The following is an 18261-nucleotide window of genomic DNA, read 5'->3' on the forward strand; positions in this document are numbered from 1 at the left end:
CCTTGGGGATCTCACTCCTGACTGAAACATCATTTGAGGGGTGATCACCTCCAGATCCGCACCTGGACAAGCCTCCCACCTCCTGGGGAGCTCAGTATCTCCACCTGCAGTGTCCAGTGGGGTGGGAGCAGGATGGCTTCCCAGCCCCCACCTCGCCCTAACAGCACCCCAAGTTCCCCTTCTGGGCACGGCCACAGCTCTCACTCACCCACTGGCTTCCTGTCCGGGCTTCCTCAGCCCCATGCCATATTTGGGGCATTTCCTTCCCTGAAAGAGGGGCCTGGGACCCAGCCGGGGCCCTGGCGGAGGCAGACATGCTGCCCCTGCTGCTGCTGGCCCTGCTGTCAGGGGGTGAGTGAGCTGAGGGAGGAGGAACAGGCACGGGGGTGGGAAGGGGGCTGGAGCCGAAGCTGAGCCTCTGTGTCCCCCCAGGGTCCCTGCAGGAGAAGGCAGGGTATGAGCTGCAGGTGCAGAAGTCGGTGACGGTGCAGGAGGGCCTGTGCGTGCTCGTGCCCTGCTCCTTCTCTTACCCGAGGAACTCCTGGAACTCGGCTCAACTCTATGTTTACTGGTTCCGGGACGGGGAGGACATATACCAAGGTGAGCCTGTGGCCACAAACCACCCATACAGAACCATGAAGCAAGAGACCCAGGGCCGATTCCACCTCTTTGGGGACGTCCGGAAGAATGTCTGCTCCCTGAGCATAGAAGATGCCAGAATGGAGGACACGGGAAGCTATTTCTTCCGCATGGAGAGAGGAAATATAAAATATAGCTACGAAGAGAATAAGCTGAACTTGGAGGTGACAGGTATGGAGGGGCCGTAGGAGAGGACCCTGGGACGTGGAGGCCCCGAATGAGAACAGGGACGGGACTTGGGGATGGGCGGTTGGAGGAGGTGCAGGACTTGGGGCAGCTCGGGGCCTGAGGCCTGGCCACTGTCAGGGTCACACCGTGCGTCCCCACCCCCTGGGACCCAGGCATCTCCCTGTCTCCTCCTCAGCCCTGACAGAGAAACCCGACGTCCACTTTCTGGAGCCTCTGGAGGCCGGCCGCCCCGCAAGGCTGAGCTGCCGCCTTCCAGGATCCTGTGAAGCGGGACGACGTCTCACATTCTCCTGGATGGGTGATGCCCTCGGCCCCCTGCACCCCAAGACCACCCGCTCCCCGGTGCTCACCTTCACTCCGAGGCCCGAGGACCATGGCACCAACCTCACCTGTCAGGTGAAACTCCAAGGAACTGAGGTGACCACGGGGAGAACTGTCCAGCTCAATGTCTCCTGTGAGTGGTTGTGGGGACACAGCTGGGTCCCCAAGGGCAGTGGGAGTGAGGGGTGTGTGTGTGGTGTGTGTGTGTTGTGTGTGTGTAAGGAAGAGAGAGAGAGATAAAACAATAACTTACGAAACCTTGTGTGTGGATCTGAGCCTTGGGATCTGGGGGGTGGGCAGGGAGTGAGCCAGGACAACCTTCCCCATTTGCTGGGTTTCTGTGGCCCCTCTTTGGGTGCCTCCGGGGCCCATGCCCATCTCACTCCTCAACGCTGAAGCCAAGTTTACATCTTTTTATCCCAGATGCTCCACAGAACATCATCATCCTCAGGAATGGCACAGGTAGGAAAGACTCTCTCCTCTCCTAAGCTGGGACCTGCCTCTGGGTCCGTCTCTGAGCAGAGGTAGAGAATCAGAGCTTGAATGGAGTCAGATTTGGGAAGAGGAAGAATGAGAATTACCACTCTCTGGCTTCCAAATTCTGTGAGCCCCATGTGCAGGCACACACGCACACATGCGCACACACCACACACACGCACACATGCGCATACACCACACATACACATACACCACACACACACATTCACACACATGCGCATACACCACACACACACATGCGCATACACCACACACACACATACATGCACATACACTACACACACGCACACATGCGCATACACCACACACACACATGCACATACACCACACACGCACATATGCTCATACACCACACACACACATGCACACACACCACACACACACATATGCACATACACCACACACACGCTCATACACTGCGCACACACACATGCACATACACCACACACACATGCGCATACACGACACACACACATACACTGCACACACACACACATACATGAACATACACACACATGCACATACACATGCACATACACCACACACATACACGTACATGCACACACATACACACATGCACATACACCACACACATGCACATACATCACACACGCACATACTCATACACCACACACACATGCACATACACCACACACATGCACATACACCACACACATACGCATACACCACACACACATACACATACATGCACATACACACACATGCACACACCACACACGCACATATGCTCATACACCACACACACATACTCATACACTGCACACACACGCACATACATGTACACACACATGCACATACACCACACACATACACGTACATGCACACACACATACACACACATGCACATACACATACAAACACACATACACATGCACATACACCACACATGCACATATGCTCATACACCACACACACACTCATACACCACACACACATATATACATACATGCACATACACATGCATACACCACACACACACGCACACACATGCACATACACCACACATGCACATATGCTCATACACCACACACACATACTCATACACTGCACACACACACACATACATACTCATACACTGCACACACACATACACATACATGCACACACACATGCACATACACCACACACATGCACATACACCACACACACACATATGCTCATACACCACACACACACACTCATACACCACACACACATACACATACATGCACATACACCACACACACACAGGTGCACACTCATGCACTCTGCTCAAAGCAGTGAACAGACTTTAGACCCCTCCCATCTCCCATCCCTCCTGTGGTCTGGTTATTCCCACGGTCACCGAGGATCAATCTATGCCCCTCTCATCCCAGTCAGCCCAGCTCTGTGGTTCTTTTCGTCTCACCCTTCAGGAAACTGCAGCATCCTTAGTCTTAATTCCTGCTACATTAGCAGAATGTATTTTCCAACACCACAGTGGGGTCTGTTCTTTCTCCACCTCAGTCCAGGCATGTACCAGTGAGATGTTGAGCCTCCTCTGGAGACATGAGACTCACACTTTTGATCTATTTCCTGAGTGTGCAAAAGCCCAGCCTTTGAATCAGGATGGAACCAGCATGGGCCAGGGGAGTAGAGGGAAGTCCTGGATCCTGGGAAGGAAGGAAGGATAGGGACTGTTGGCCTCCCTAGCCCCATCTCTCTTCTCCCTCTCTCTCTCTCCCCAAAGCCCTAGGGATCCTGCAAAACACCTCGTTCCTTCAGGTCCCGGAGGGTCAGGCTCTGCGGCTGCTCTGCGATGCTGACAGCAACCCCCCTGCACACCTGAGCTGGTTCCAGGGCTCCCCTGCCCCGAATGCAACCCCCATCTCCAATACCGGGATCTTGGATCTTCCTCGAGTAGGGTCTGCAGAGGAAGGAGGCTTCACCTGCCGCGCTCAGAACCTGCTGGGCTCCTTGCAAATTTTTCTGAATCTCTCGGTTTGCTGTGAGTGGGGGGGGCAGCTGAAGCAGGAACTGCATGGTGTTAGAGAAGTAAGAGGCTCCCTGCTGAGTCCTGTCCTCCCTCCCCACAGATTCCCCACAGCTGCTGGGCCCCTCCTGCTCCTGGGAGGCTGAGGGTCTACACTGCAGCTGCTCCTTCCGAGCCCAGCCGGCCCCTTCCCTGCACTGGTGGCTCGGGGAGGAGCTGCTGGAGGGGAACAGCAGCCAGGCCTCCTTCAAGGTCAGCTCCAGCTCGGCCAAGCCCTGGGCCAACAGCTCCCTGATCCTCCATGGAGGGTTCGACTCCAGCCTCAAAGTCAGCTGCAAGGCCTGGAACATCTGCGGGTCCCAGAGCGGCTTTGTCCTGCTGCTGCCAGGTCAGGGGGTGTATTGCAGAGGGCAGGGGCCTGAGGGGAGGGGCATGGGTCCCAGAGTGACGGAAGTGGGAGAGAAAGGCTGGACTGGTGCTGGGAGGACAGGGTTCTTCATCTCCTGGCTGAGTAGGGGCCTGGAGCAAGTTGCCCAGAAGGTGGGAGGACAGGAGTCTGGGTCCTGGGAGCGAGTTATTGCGTGACCCTGTTTTCTGCAGGGAGATTGAACCTCGGGGGACAGGTGGTTCCCGCTGCCCTTGGAGGTGCTGGTGTCATGGCCCTGTTCTCTCTCTGTCTGTGCCTCCTCTTCTTTTTAATGTAAGTCTGGATCCCAGGTAAGGTACGGGGTGGTGTTGGTAGGGAGTAGGAGAGACTGAATCTCAGAAATGCAGAGCTGAGGCCATAGGTGGTGATGTGAGCTTATAGTCCCAGATGCTCTGGAGGCTGAGGCAGGAGGATCGCTTGATCCTAGAGGCTGAGGCTGCAGTGAGCTGGAATTGTGCCGCTGCACTCCAGCCTGGGCCACAGAGCAAGAGACCCTGTCTTAAAAGAAAAACAAAACAAAACAGAAAGCAGAACTGAGTAGATCCAGAGAGGTCTTTTCTTTCTTTCTTTCTTTTGCTTTTTCTTTTTTTTCCAGTAGCTTTACTGAGATACACATTTTGGACAAGTCATACACTTAGTGTACGAGTCAGTGGCTTTAAGTATGTTGACAGAGTTGCGCATCCGTCACCAAAATCAATTTTAGAACTTTTTCATTAGCCTGAAGTGTAAACAAAGATATAAAGAAACCTTGCACCCCTTAGCTGTCGTTCCAGCCCTAACCTATTCTCGGTCTCTGTGGATTTGTCTGTCCTGAAGTTGCAGCTGTATTTCATGTGCATGGAATCGTACGATACGGGGTCCTTTGTGGCTGACTTCTTTCACTCAGCGTGGTGCTTTCAAGGCTCACCCGTGTTGTAGCATGTATTGCTACTTAATTCCTTTTCGTTTCCAAATAACATTCCATTGTATAAATGGAATACATTCGATTTGTCCATTCAGCCATTGATGGGCATTTGGGTTGCCTTTCTTCTTGGCTACAATGCATAACACTGCTGTGACCATTCCTGCATATGTTTTTGTGTGTAAGGGGGGCAACTATGATGGAAATCCAGCCCATGGCCACCCTGACCAAATCCCTGGTCATGGAGCCCTCACTGCCACGTGAGGAAGGTCTCTGAGTTCAGTTCCGGGACCTGGATGCCTCTGTTGTCCCTTTCTTCCTTCCTTCCTTCCTTCCTTCCTTCCTTCCTTCCTTCCTTCCTTTCTCTCTCTCTCTCTCTCTCTCACTCTCTCTCACTCTCTCTCTTTCTTTTTTTTTTTTTTTTGTTGCCCAGGCTGGAGTGCAATGGCGCGATCTCGGCTCACGGCAACCTCTGCCTCCTGGGTTCAGGCAATTCTCCTGCCTCAGCCTCCTGAGTAGCTGGGATTACAGGCACGCGCCACCGTGCCCAGCTAATTTTTTATATTTTTAGTAGAGACGGGGTTTCACCATGTTGACCAGGATGGTCTCGATCTCTTGACCTCATGATCCACCCGCCTCGGCCTCCCAAAGTGCTAGGATTACAGACTTGAGCCACCATGCCCAGCCTCTTTCTTTCTTTCTTTTTTATTTAAGTTCTGGGGTACCTGTGCAGATCGTGCAGGATTGTTACATAGGTATACACATACCATGGTGGTTTGCTGCCTCCATACCTTCATCATCTACATTAGGTATTTCTCTTAATGTTATAAATGGGATGTAATTAAACTTAAGAGCTTCTGCACAGCAAAAGAAACTGTCATTAGAGTGAACCGGCAACCAATGGAATGGGGAAAAACTTTTGCGATCTACCCATCTGACAAAGGGCTAATATCCAGAATTTACAAAGAACTTAAACAAATTTACAAGAAAAAAACAAACCACTCCATCAAAAAGTGGGCAAGGGATATGAACAGACACTTTTCCATTGTCATTTTCACCATCTTAATAGGGGATGGGGCAGCCTGCTAACCCGTGCCTCAGTGGTCCCAGCTGCACTGTGTTGGTTTCTTTCCTTAGAGAGAGAGCCCGCAGGAAGCAAGCAGCTGGGAGATCACAGAGAATAAGTGACGAAGACCCCGTTATGGGTACCGTTGCCTGGGTGAGTGGTTTGGGGATCGTCTCGTGTTCATGTCCGCTCAGAAAGTCTGGGCTGAGCTCCTCAGCATCCCACCAAACCCACTCCTCCCTCATCACCTGGGAGTTCTCTTCTCTCTTGTTCTCCCCTTTCATATCCCGGGCCAGGAAATCATTATGTCCCGTCCAACCTTCTTTCATTTTTCTCGAAATGGAGTTTCACTCTTGTTACTCAGGCTGGAGTACAATGCAATCTTGGCTCACTACAACCTCTACCTCCCAGATTCAAGAGATTCTCCTGCCTCAGCCTCCCAAGTAGTTAGAATTACAGGTGTGCACCACCACGCCTAATTTTGTGTTTTTAGTAGAGACAGGGTTTTGCCATGTTAGTCAGGCAGGTCTTGAACTCCTGACCTCAGGTGATCCACCTGCCTCAGCCTCCCAAAGTGCTGGGATTACAGGCATGAATTACCATGCCTGACCACCAACTTTATTACTAAAAGTAAAACTAACTTGTCCTCTGCTCATCTTCCCACCCCACCTCTACGGCCCTCAGAACCCGCCTCGCCTCCTCCCTGCCTCCATCTCTCATTTTAAACTTCAGGCTGCCAGAACCATCCCCCCAAAACGATTACTTCTCAGCCAGCCTGGAGCCTCAATGTTGTTTGTCCTCGTTGCTTAGAGAATCAGGGCCATGTTCCTTGTCCCACACCAGGTAGCCACTTCAGTCTGTTTCCTGATCTCTGATTCTGCCCTTCGGCCTGGCCACGCTGGCCTCCTGTCTCCATACAGACTTGCTGTCTTACAACTTTGAGCCCTTGCAAGCACAGTTTCTTCCACTCTTCCTTCCCCATTTCCACCAGACTACCTCATCCGATCCTTCCAGCTCTAATCTCAGTATCTGCCACTCTGGGAAAACCTAGTCATTTCCATTCCCGTCGACATCTGCCCCTCCTCTTCCGTGTTTACAGCCCTACACGCATCCCTGTCCCCGTCACACATCACCACTGCCTTTACCGGTCTCCACCCCCTCATCGTATCTGTGGAATTCTTGAAGGACAGGGGCTGGGGCTTCTTCAGTCCCTGCAGTTTTTTCTCACGCTGTTTCTGTCCAGCATGTCTCCTCTCCTCTTTTATAAAGTTGGTCTAGTGTTGTCCCAAATGGAATTATCCAAAATGCTTAGTTCATGACCAAGCTGTTATCATTAGGACAAGCATCATTTACTTGTACTTCTTCGTTTTTGTTCATAATATGATAAATAAATGCGAACCCACCATCCAACCTAAGACCTAACACGTTGATGACAACATACATCCACCTGTGCTCCTCCCGATCCGTTCCCGGTAACTAGTCTTGTGAATCTTGTCTTCACAGTGTTGTCGCATATATGTAGACTTAATATATACCACTGTTTAGTTTTAATTGCTTATGAATCTACAGAGGGTATCGCGTTCCATGCACACTTCTTGGACTTGCTTTGTAGACTCAGTGTTGTATTATGATTCAGCCAATTGAAGTTGCAGTTGTATTGACTTTTTCTGCTTATAATATATGTAAGTTTTGAGATGGAGTCTGACTCCATCACCCAGGCTGGAGTGCAGTGGTGCAATCTCAGCTCATTGCAGCCTCTGCCTCCTGGGTTCAAGCAATTCTGCCTCAATCTCCTGAGTAGCTGGGATTAAGGCATGTACCGCCGTGCAAGGCTCATTTTTGTATTTTTGGTAGAGATGGGGTTTCTCCACGTTGACCAGGCTGCTCTCAAACTCCTGATCTCAAGTGATCCACCTGCCTTGTCCTCCTAAAGTGCTGGGATTACAGGTGTGACCACTTATAATATTTTATTTGATGATTGTATCTATTACCTAAGCACACACTGATGATGCACATTTGAATTGTTTCCATTTGAGCCGTTCTGAACATTCTTATTCCTGTCTCATTGTATCAACACGCAAGAGCTCTTCTTTAGCTTTACCTAAAGATTGAGCTTCCGAATGTGAATGGGCATCTTTACAAGGTCGTAAAAAATGCCTTTCAAAGCCATTGTATCCATTTATTTATACTCTCATCTCTGCGTAGGAGATCTTGTTGATCTGCAATCTCTCCAGCACTTGCTCTTCTCAGTTTTCTCAATTTTGGGGGTTGTTTAAATATCTCCCTATGGTATTGATTTGCATTCCCTTGGTTAGCAATGAAGATGAAATATCTCCCTCTGTTTTCGTTGGCATAAGTGCACATCCTCTGTCAAATGCCTGGTCGCATCTGGATTCCATTTTCCTATTGCGTGTTTGACTTTTTCTTACTGAATTTGTTGGAGGACTTTATACATTTTTACACTATTTTTCTCATTATATGTGTTATAAATATCTTCTCCAAATGTGGAGCTTGTCTTCACTTCTTTTTTTTTTTTTTTTTTTTTAGACAAAGTCTCACTCCGTTGCCAGTCTGGAGTGCAGTGCAGTGGGGCAATCTCAGGTCACTGCAACCTCCACCTCCCAGGTTCAAGCGATTCTTCTGCCTTAGTCTCCCAAGTCGCTGGAATTACAGGCACCCACCACCATGCCCGGCTAATTTTTGTATTTTTAGTAGAGACGGGGTTTCACCGTATTTGCCAGGCTGGCCTCAAACTCCTGATCTCAGGTGATCCTCCTACCTCGGCCTCCCAAATTTCTGACATTGTACGTGTGAGCCACCATGCCCAGTCTTGTCTTCACTTCTTAAAGTGATCTTCAATGAACACAAGTTCTTAGTTGTAATATAATCATATTCACAATTCCTTTCTTTTCTATTGAGTACCTTTTGGGTCTCATTTAAAAAAAATTTCTCCCATCCTAAGATTAGAAAGATATTCAAATTTAGTTTCTACTAAAAGTTTTATGCTTTTCTTTTTAATTTTTTTTATTTTTAATGTCGTGGGTACATATTAGGTGTATATATTTATGGGGTACATGAGCTGTCTTAATACAGGCATGCAGTGTGAAATAAACAGATGATGAAGAATGGGGTACCCAGCCCCTCAAGCATTGATCCGTTGAGTTGCAAATAATCCAGAAGCAACCTCAGTATCCATCAATAGATGAATGGATAAAGAAAATGTGGTGTCTATACACCATGGAGTACTATTCAGCCATAAAAAGGAATGAGATCCAGTCATTTGCAACAATATGGGTAGAACTGGAGATCATTATGTTAAGTGAAATAAGCCAGGCACGGAAAGACAAACATTGCATGTTTTCACGCATCTGTGGGATCTGAAAGTTAAAAAAAATGGAACTGATGGACATAGAGAGTGTGCTTTTCTTTTGATGTTTAAGTACTCAGTGTACCTAGGCTTGGTTTCTGTGCGTGGTGTGTAGTGTTGATCCATATATGTTTCTCCTTCATTTCTGAACAGTCCTTCTCCCCTCTCCACTGAGCTCCATGCCAATTCTGCCACGTGTTAAAATTCTATACATATTTGTGGGTCTCCTTCTGTGGCCTCTATTCCGTTCCAATAGTCAATTTTACTGTCTCTGAGTCATCACTGTCTATAAATTCAAAAATAAGTTCTCATATTGAGTACAGCAAAACCCCTTCCTTAATCTCCTTCAATAGTATCTTGACTATTCTTGGCCCTTTTTTTTTTTCCACTTAAATGTTAGAATCAGGTTGTCAAATTCCAAAAAATACATTGACTCTTATCCACGACAGGAACAGTAGATCTCTCCCTTTAAATCTTAAGTGTTTCTTTTTTTTTGAGACGAAGTCTTGCTCTGTCGCCAGGCTGGAGTGCAGTGGTGCCATCTTGGCTCACTGCAACCTCCGCCTCCCAGGTTCATGCAATTCTCCTGCCTCAGCCTCCTGAGTATCTAGGATTACAGGTGCACACCACCATGCCCGGCTAATTTTTGTATTTTTAGTAGAGACTGGGTTTATCCATGTTGGCCAGGCTGGATCTGCACACCTCAGTCTCCCAAAGTGCTGAGATTATAGGCATGAGCCACCGCGCGTAGCCCTTTAAGAGAATGTAGAGTTTCTTCACGTAGGTCTTACACATCTTTTGTAATTTTTCTTCCTAAATACCAGTTTTTGTGGCTATTATAAATGCTCTCTTTTTTAAAGTGCATTTTCTGATTCCCTATCAGAATGCACTTCATTTAAAAATAGATGGGGTTGATTTTTTTGTAATTAAAAAAAATCACAAGTTGGTTTTGCATGTATCCTTTAGAATCTTCTTGCTTTGGTAGCTGGAGGATTCTTCGATCTTATTTATAAGCCTGCTGATCTCTTCTTTTTCAGAAATATAGATACCATCTGAAAAATTAGTGATATTCCTATTTTTAAGTGTGTGGCTTTTGCTGAATCAAAGCAGCTGGATTAGAAATGTAATGCTATTTTCTTCAAGAATCAACTCATCCTTTTGGGCTTCAGGTACTGAGCAAGAAATACCTGTCCTCCTGTATACTCTGCAGATGCATTTTTCTTCTAAGAGATTTCAGATTTCAACAGACGACCCACTGTCTTGAATAATCACTTTCGTGAGGAAGTGAGGACGTGCAAAGCTAACCTCATCGGGCAGCGGAAGTCCATGTAACACCTCAGGCTTGGGGCAGTCTACAGAGGGTTTGAATAGTAACCAGCTACTTTTCATTTCCCCACCATTAGGCAACACAAAACTTCTCCTTTTTCTTTCCTTCATTGATGGGGTTGAATTTAGCGGCTGGGTTCCTCTAGGGGCTTCACGCTTCACTATAACTGCACATCTCTTCATAGTGATACCCACCTCCCCTGGCGTATCAGCTGTCTGGATTTAGAGAATTGTCTTAATTCTCTTGGCAAATGCAGCAAATGAAGCTCAATTACATTTTTAATTGATTTCATATCCTTCCAACTTGCTAAGCTCCCATATTAGTTCAAATAATTCAAATAACTTGTATATAAAAAAAGAGACCACAATTAATATCTTGAAGCTATTTCAACTTGTTTAAAAAAAAAGAAAGAAAGAAATTGAAGTATTTTAAATAAATTTCTTTTTCAATTAAAAAAAATCACAAATTAGGCCAGGTTTGGTGGCACATGCCCATAATCCCAGAACTTTGGGAGGCTGAGGCAGGAGGATCTCTTGAGGCCAGCAGCTCGAGGCCAGGGGGTAACATTGTGAGACCCCCCCTCCCATCTCTACAAAAAGAAAAAAAATCACAAATTGGTCTTGGATATTATTTAGAATCTTTTGGGATTTCAACTTAGATAATTGTATCATCTGCAAAATAATAGCCTATTTCTTCCCTTTGTCCCTAAGCACTTCCTTCCTTTTTCTTGTTTCAATATGTTGGGTGAGATTATAGTGAAAGTTGAATAGACATGGTGACCCTGGGCATCTTTTGCTACTGCCGATTTTGAAGGAAATGCACCCAATATCCTGCCACTTAACTTGGTTTTTGTTAACTTTCATCAGGTTAAGCAAGTTCCTTTCTATCACTAAATAAGTTTTTATCATAAATTTCTATTGTATTTTTTGAATGCATCTACTGATAGGATTTTTTTTCTCCTTAATCTGTAACCATGGAGAATGACAATTAAAGATTTTCTAATATGAAACTACTCTTGCATTCCTGGGAGAAACCCGTATTGTTCAAGGCATGTTTTTTTAATACCCCAATAGGTTCAGTTTGATGATCTTTTGCTTAGCACTTTTGCATCTATATGCATGGGTCAAATATACCTGCCATTTTTCATTTTCCTCCTGTTTTGTTTGGGCATCAAGATAATATTAAGAAATTGGAGATTAGTCTCTTTTTGTATTATCTGGAAGAGTGTGTATAAAATTGAAATAACTTGTTTCCTGAATGATTGATAGATGTCACTTATGAAACTACCTGGGCCTGACGGTGCTGCTATGTGCAAGCTTCCTCATTTGATCATTTTATGTATTCTTCAGCGAGCTTTATTCTAGAGACGTGTTCATTTCACCTAAGTTTTACATATTTTTTTTGACAAAAGGATATGGGTGGTATTCTCTTGTCTTATATTATTTGTTTTTGCCAATATTACTTCCTGTTTTAAAAATATTCCTGACATCAGTTATTTGTGACGACTTTAGTTTTTTTTCTAGCTGAATCTTGTTAATTGCTTTCCCTATTTTATTATCAGTTTGAAGGAACCAACTTTTGGGATTGTAGAATTTGCTCACTGTATCTTTGTTTTCGATTTTATTGATTTTTACTCTCATTTTCTCAGCACTTTCCTTCTACTTGCTTTGGTTTATTCTGATGATTTGATAAATATTTAAGCTGGATACTTAGTTCATTAGTGTATATCTTTTCATTCTCTATAAAAAGTAGTTAGGGATCAATTTCTTCAAGAAAATAATTTTCATTCCATTCCACAAATTTTGATATTTACTATTTAAATAGCATTCAGTTATGGATATTGTTAAAAACAACATTGTGATTTCTTCTTTGAATCTTAAATTATTTGAAATTAAAAATTCCACAGGTATGAAGATTTTAAACATCCTTCATAATTAAATTCTAAGTAGATGCTTTCTGGTCAGAATACCTGGTTTTATGATATCTATTTGTAAAATTTGTTGAGACTTGATCTGTGGCCTGTACATAATGAATTTTCTTAAAAAAATACACACCTACACATTTTGCTGAGGTATTTTGACACATTTCTATCCCACACGTATCACAGATTTCCTGTTTTTCTTTCTCTTTGTCTCTTTTTATTTGAATTCTTCCTCCCAGTGGGTTTTCAATTTGGGTTCCTCAAGGCTTCTGAAGATTTAAATCCCTGAAAATTTATTTTATGCCTTTACATTTTAATTTTATTTGGCAGGATATAAATTCTAGAATTAAAGTGATTTTTCTTTGGTGTTTTAAACCCCAACCCGCTGTTCCTTTTTTTTTTTTTTTTTTTTTTTTTTTGTTGTTGTTGTTGAGACGGAGTTTCACTCTTGTTACCCAGGCTGGAGTGCAGTGACGCGATCTCGGCTCACCGCAACCTTCGCCTCCTGGGTTCAGGCAATTCTCCTGCCTCAGCCTCCTGAGTAGCTGGGATTACAGGCACGCGCCACCATGTCTAGCTAATTTTTGTATTTTTAGTAGAGACGGGGTTTCACCATGTTGACCAGGATGGTCTCGATCTCTTGACCTCGTTATCCACGCATCTCGGCCTCCCAAAGTGCTGGGATTATAGGCGTGAGTCACCGCGCCCGGCCCCTGCTGTTTCTTTCATCTAGTATTGCTGTTAAGACATCTTACATCATTCTTAATCTCACATATTTGTAGGTAATCCACTAGTTTTCCCTGGAAACTTTTATAATCTTCTCTTTGGTTCCGATATTCTTAAGATTCACTATCCCGTATCTAGGCATGGGACTCCCTGTGTCTTTTTTCTTGAACTCGTAGGACCCTTTTAGCTGAGGTGTTTCATCTTTCTTTAACTCTGCAAATTGTGTTTCCACTATTTTTTCAAATATTTATTTTCTATTTCTTTTTTATCTTACTTGAAAATTATTATCTAAATGTTAAAGTTGGTTTTTTTTTTGACAGTCTCACTCTATTGCTGAGGATAGAATGCAGTAGCACAATCTCAACTCACTGCAACCTCTGCCTCCTGAGTTCAAGTGATTCTCACGCCTCAGCCTCCCGAGTAGCTGGGATTATAGGCACATATCAACACGCCTGGCTAATTTTTGTATTTTTTTAGAGCCAGGGTTTTGCCATGTTGGCCAAGCTGGTTTTGAACTCCTGATCTCAAGTGATCTGCCCACCTCGGCCTCCCAAAGTGCTGGGATTACAGGTGTGAGCAACCATGCTCAGCCAAAGTTTTCTATTTCTATCTTCCAAAAACAAATAATATAAAGACAAGACCTTGGAGAAGCTAATGAACCTCCTTTTTTTTTGTTTTCTTCTCTCTTATGGAAATAGGGCAATTAATATGCTAGTATCTGTCTCAGATTGTTACAAGGAGTGTTTAGTAAAGTGACAAGCTCACAGGGAGCTCACTTATATTACTTTTCTTTCTGTCTAACAAGGAACTGCATGAAGGGGAGGCATTTGGGTGGTTTCAGTTCACTTTTTATCCTCATTTACAAGAACAGCATCTATCCCATAGCAAGCACTCGGCAAAGAGTTATTGAGTGACAGGATGAACATACTGCATTATCCTATTTATTAATCTGAGCTGTGCCTTGTCTTTCAATTGTCAATGTAACCCTTTTTATTTCAATACTGCAAACTTATTGATAGACATAGGTCTTTATTTCTTCCTTTGGCTGCATAATGCGGGTGTGCACAGCCACTTTTTCATTTTATTTCATCTTTCTTGCACCTAATATAGGCAACTCTCTCCAGAAAGTCTATTTTTTCTGACACAATGATGCCATTTTTTTCCCCTAACTCTGATGTCCTTTTAAAAAACTTTATGGTTGGGTATGGTGGCTCACACCTGTAATCCCAGCACATTGGAAGGCCAAGGTGGGCCAGTCAGTTAGCCCAGGAGTTTGACAAATCTGGGTAACATGTTGAAACCCCATCTCTACAAAAATCAAAAGAAAACAAAACAAAACAAAAATTAGCTGGGAGTGGTGGAGTGCCTGTGGTCTCAGCTACTCAGGAAGTTGAGGTGAGAGGATTACTTGAACCAGGGACGGGAGGTTGCGGTGAGACAAGATCAAGCCACTGCACTCCAGCCTGGATGACAGAGTGAGACTCTGTCTCAAAAAGAAAATTTCTGAGTTACTATTTGAAGACTCATTGCTTCCAAGATGCTTTTCCATAGCATGATGAGTAGGGATGTGAATGAAGGTGGGAGAGGGAAGAAATTACTTACTCGTGTCTGGGCACCATCTTTGTTGGGCAACTTAGGATCTGCTCCATTTTGTTTCTGTTTTGTGGGACCTGGGTCCAGGATCAGAATTGCTGTCTCTCTTCTGGTTTGCACGTAAGATACCTTGTAATGTATGCTGCTGGTAGACATTTGCTTCATCTGTAATCCACTCCTCCTAGCAGGCCATAGGCTGCCTAGGTCAGGGTCTGTGTCTGATTTCTCACACTGTACGTGCCCAGGACCTGAAACAGGGGAGACAGGGCTGGGTTGGAATCCTGGCCTCACCATGTGTTAGATGAATAACCCTGGGTAAGCTACTTCACCTCTCCCCACCTCAGTTTCTTTTTGTGTAAGGTGGGGATAATTAGAGTATCTTTCATACTGTTATGGTTTTTTGTGATGATTCAATGTGGTTAGTAAGTCCTCAATAAGATCTAATCAATCACAGTTTTATAAAATTTTCAAAGAATGAGTGAATAGTTGAGTTCACAGGAAATGCATATGGACAGGTGGAGCCAGGATTTGAACCCAGCCCTGTGTGCCCTGTGCCAGGTCCTGGGCATGTACAGTGTGAGAAATTAGACATAGACCCTGACCTAGGCAGCCCATGGCCTGCTAGGAGGAGTGGATTATAAAAGGATGAATTGATAAATATCATATCAGCCCAACTTCCCCATGGAAACCATTTGCTGTATTTTCCTCTAATTTGGTGTCGAGGTCTCTCTCTGGGAGTGGTCATAAACTCTAGCCCTGCCTTGAATGGGAACCCCAGGGATTTGGCCATGACGTTCACAGTGTGACTCTCACAGAACACTCCTTTATCCTGGCACACAGCCTGCTGTCCAGCCTGTGACCAGGTGTCCCTTGCACAGGAATCTTGTTTATCCTGGCAGATGCCTGTAGGTAACCCCCCATCTGGGCACCGAGGAAGGAGAGCTAAGCAGATCCCCAGTTCTCCTTCCTTGGTGCCCAGATGGGGGGCAACCCACAGATGCCCTTGCGGCTCTCATATGACCTGTGTCCAGTTTATTCCTACCAAGACGGTTATTCTCTAGGGGAGCCTTGACCAGAAGAGAAGTTAGGTTCAGGTATGTCAGTCGGGTGGGACACAGAAGAGACAACACGACAACACACATAAAATAACAGAAGCAGTTTATTACTCACAGGTCCCAGAGAGAAGATGGCATAGCAAGCCTTGAAGGGCAAATGGAAAGGAGGGAACTGACAAGGATACAAGTGCTCATCCAGTGGGTAGGGAAGCGGGGAGGGGAGAGAGAGAGAGAGAGAGAGAGAGAGAGAGAGAGCAGCCAAAGCCTTAATTAGAGTCCAGGGGATTACCCAAGCAGGCTTCCCACAGGTAGTTCTAACTGGGGTTTTAGAGCTGGCAGGCAGGAGTTCTGCAGAGCCACACTGTGACTGACAGGTGGTCACCACCAGATATCTGTGCAGCCCATGAGGGACACAGGAGTCAGGACACCGGTGAGTTGATGCATCTGTATGCCCCACAGGGAGATGGTCATAGGAGGTGGTTGTATAAGGCAGACATCTGGATTAACCACCTTGGGCAACTGGGAGGAGGTAGAGACTGGAAATGGTGTCCATGTGACTAAGCCCTGCTTCTGGCATGAGAAAGTCCAACTTATGGTCAAAATAAATCCCAAGGTAACATAAAAATATAAGAATACATTATACTATGCCTGTCTCTTTATTCCTACGGTGACACTTTTCCTTCCCCTTTACTCAGGGTTCCAGGAAGAAGTCTTGGCCAGACAGCCCTGGAGACCAAGCCTCTCCTGCTGAGGATGCCCCTCCTTTGGGGGAACAACAGGAGCTCCATTATGCCTCCCTCAGCTTTTCCGAGATGAAGTTGAGGGAGCCTATGGACCAGGAGGCTCCAAGCACCACAGAGTACTCAGAGATCAAGACAAGCAAGTGAGGACTCACCCAGAGCTCAGTCCTGGCTGGGGGAACCACAGCCTGTCTGGGAGAAAGGACAAGTCAGGGACCACTTGCTGAAGGACCAAGAGCCCTTGTGACCATGCTAACATTAACTGCTGTGTACGTGCTCCAAGCAGAGCAGAAAGAAGACAGATGATGGAATTAGAGAAGTGGGCTCAAACCTGGGCCCTGTCACTGTCATCAAGCAATTCACTGCATCCCTCTGTGCCTCAGTTTCCCACTCTGTAAATCAGAGATCATGCATCTTACCTCAAAGGTTTTGTGACCATTAAAGAAATCAACACTGGAAATCAGTCAACACGGGTCCTGGCACCGGGCGGGTCCTCAGTGCTTGCTGGTCTGTCTTCCTTAAACAGGAAGTTCTCTGAAGGCTGCGGATGGCCAGGCACAGAAAACAGGGCAGCAATATGTTAGTGTCAGTCCCCTTCCCAGAACTCTTTAAAGACTCCTTAGGAAAGGAAACACACAGGAAATAAAATATAACATGGGATATTTATGTTAAATATAATCAGATAAATGCTTCAGTTAAAAAGAGAGTCCACTTGGATGGATTCCAAGTATATAATCTTTACAATACATACACGTAAAGTACAAGGATAGAGAAGGTCAAAAGTGAGAGTATATTCCAACATTAATAAAAGGAAAGCTGGTGCAGTCCTGTTTGGCCATACAAAATACACATTACTATATTGTTCCATTTGTATGAATGCTTAAAGCAATTATTCTTGCTTAAGAATATATACACAGGTATCATGCTTATGGGCAAAGGCAGGGGAAAAAGTAATCCCAAAGATGAGTAAGATGGTAACTCATAAAGAAGCTGGGGAGGGTGGGAAACAGAGGAGTTCTAAGGTTTCCGGGGTGCCCACATGTTCTATTTCTCAGCATAAGAGATGATTACATAATGTGAATGGTAAATGTATTTTTGGTAACACAAATATAGAAAAATTGCAGACTAGGAAATGTCTGATGTTTCCATAGTCATCTTTTCTTAAAATTTTTGAAGAAAAAATAATTTTCTTTAGAAGATTATGACAAAAAGTTAATAAAATCATCCTTCTTACCAAAAGTCTTGATAGATTTGACAACATCAAAACTGAAACTATCACCATGCTCAGTGGCTCATGCCTGTAATCCCAACACTTTGAGAAGTGAGGCAGAAGGATCACCTGAGACCAGGCGTTTGAAACCAGCCTGGCGACACAGTGAGACCCTGTCTCTACCAAAAGAAAAAAAAAGTTAATGGGCATGGAGGCACATGCGTGTGGTCCTAGCTGCTTGGAAGGCTGAGATGGGAGGATCACTTGAGCCCAGGAGTTAAGAACAGCCTGGGCAACATAGTAAGATTC

General features: G+C 45.3%; 1 protein-coding gene across 2 annotated transcripts; it reads left to right on the top strand.

The window, feature by feature from the left end:
* The first annotated feature begins 263 nt into the window (after nt 1-263).
* On the top strand, nt 264-17875 carry LOC105723732 (sialic acid-binding Ig-like lectin 5). Of its 2 annotated transcripts, XM_012461917.2 has the most exons (9): nt 264-351; nt 433-810; nt 1004-1282; nt 1573-1611; nt 3377-3634; nt 3723-4007; nt 4220-4319; nt 6085-6166; nt 16698-17875. In XM_012461917.2, exons 1-9 carry the CDS (start codon nt 315-317, stop codon nt 16887-16889), a joined length of 1650 nt encoding a protein of 549 aa, XP_012317340.2. In that variant the 5' UTR covers nt 264-314; the 3' UTR covers nt 16890-17875. The 2 variants fall into 2 exon arrangements, with proteins under 2 accessions (XP_012317340.2, XP_012317344.2); XM_012461921.2 differs by lacking the exon at nt 6085-6166.
* Nucleotides 17876-18261: the final 386 nt, after the last annotated feature.

This window comes from Aotus nancymaae, unplaced genomic scaffold (assembly GCF_030222135.1).
Source record: "Aotus nancymaae isolate 86718 unplaced genomic scaffold, 86718_ANA_hifiasm-v0.15.2.pri h1tg000028l, whole genome shotgun sequence".
Taxonomy (NCBI): Eukaryota; Metazoa; Chordata; class Mammalia; order Primates; family Aotidae; genus Aotus; species Aotus nancymaae.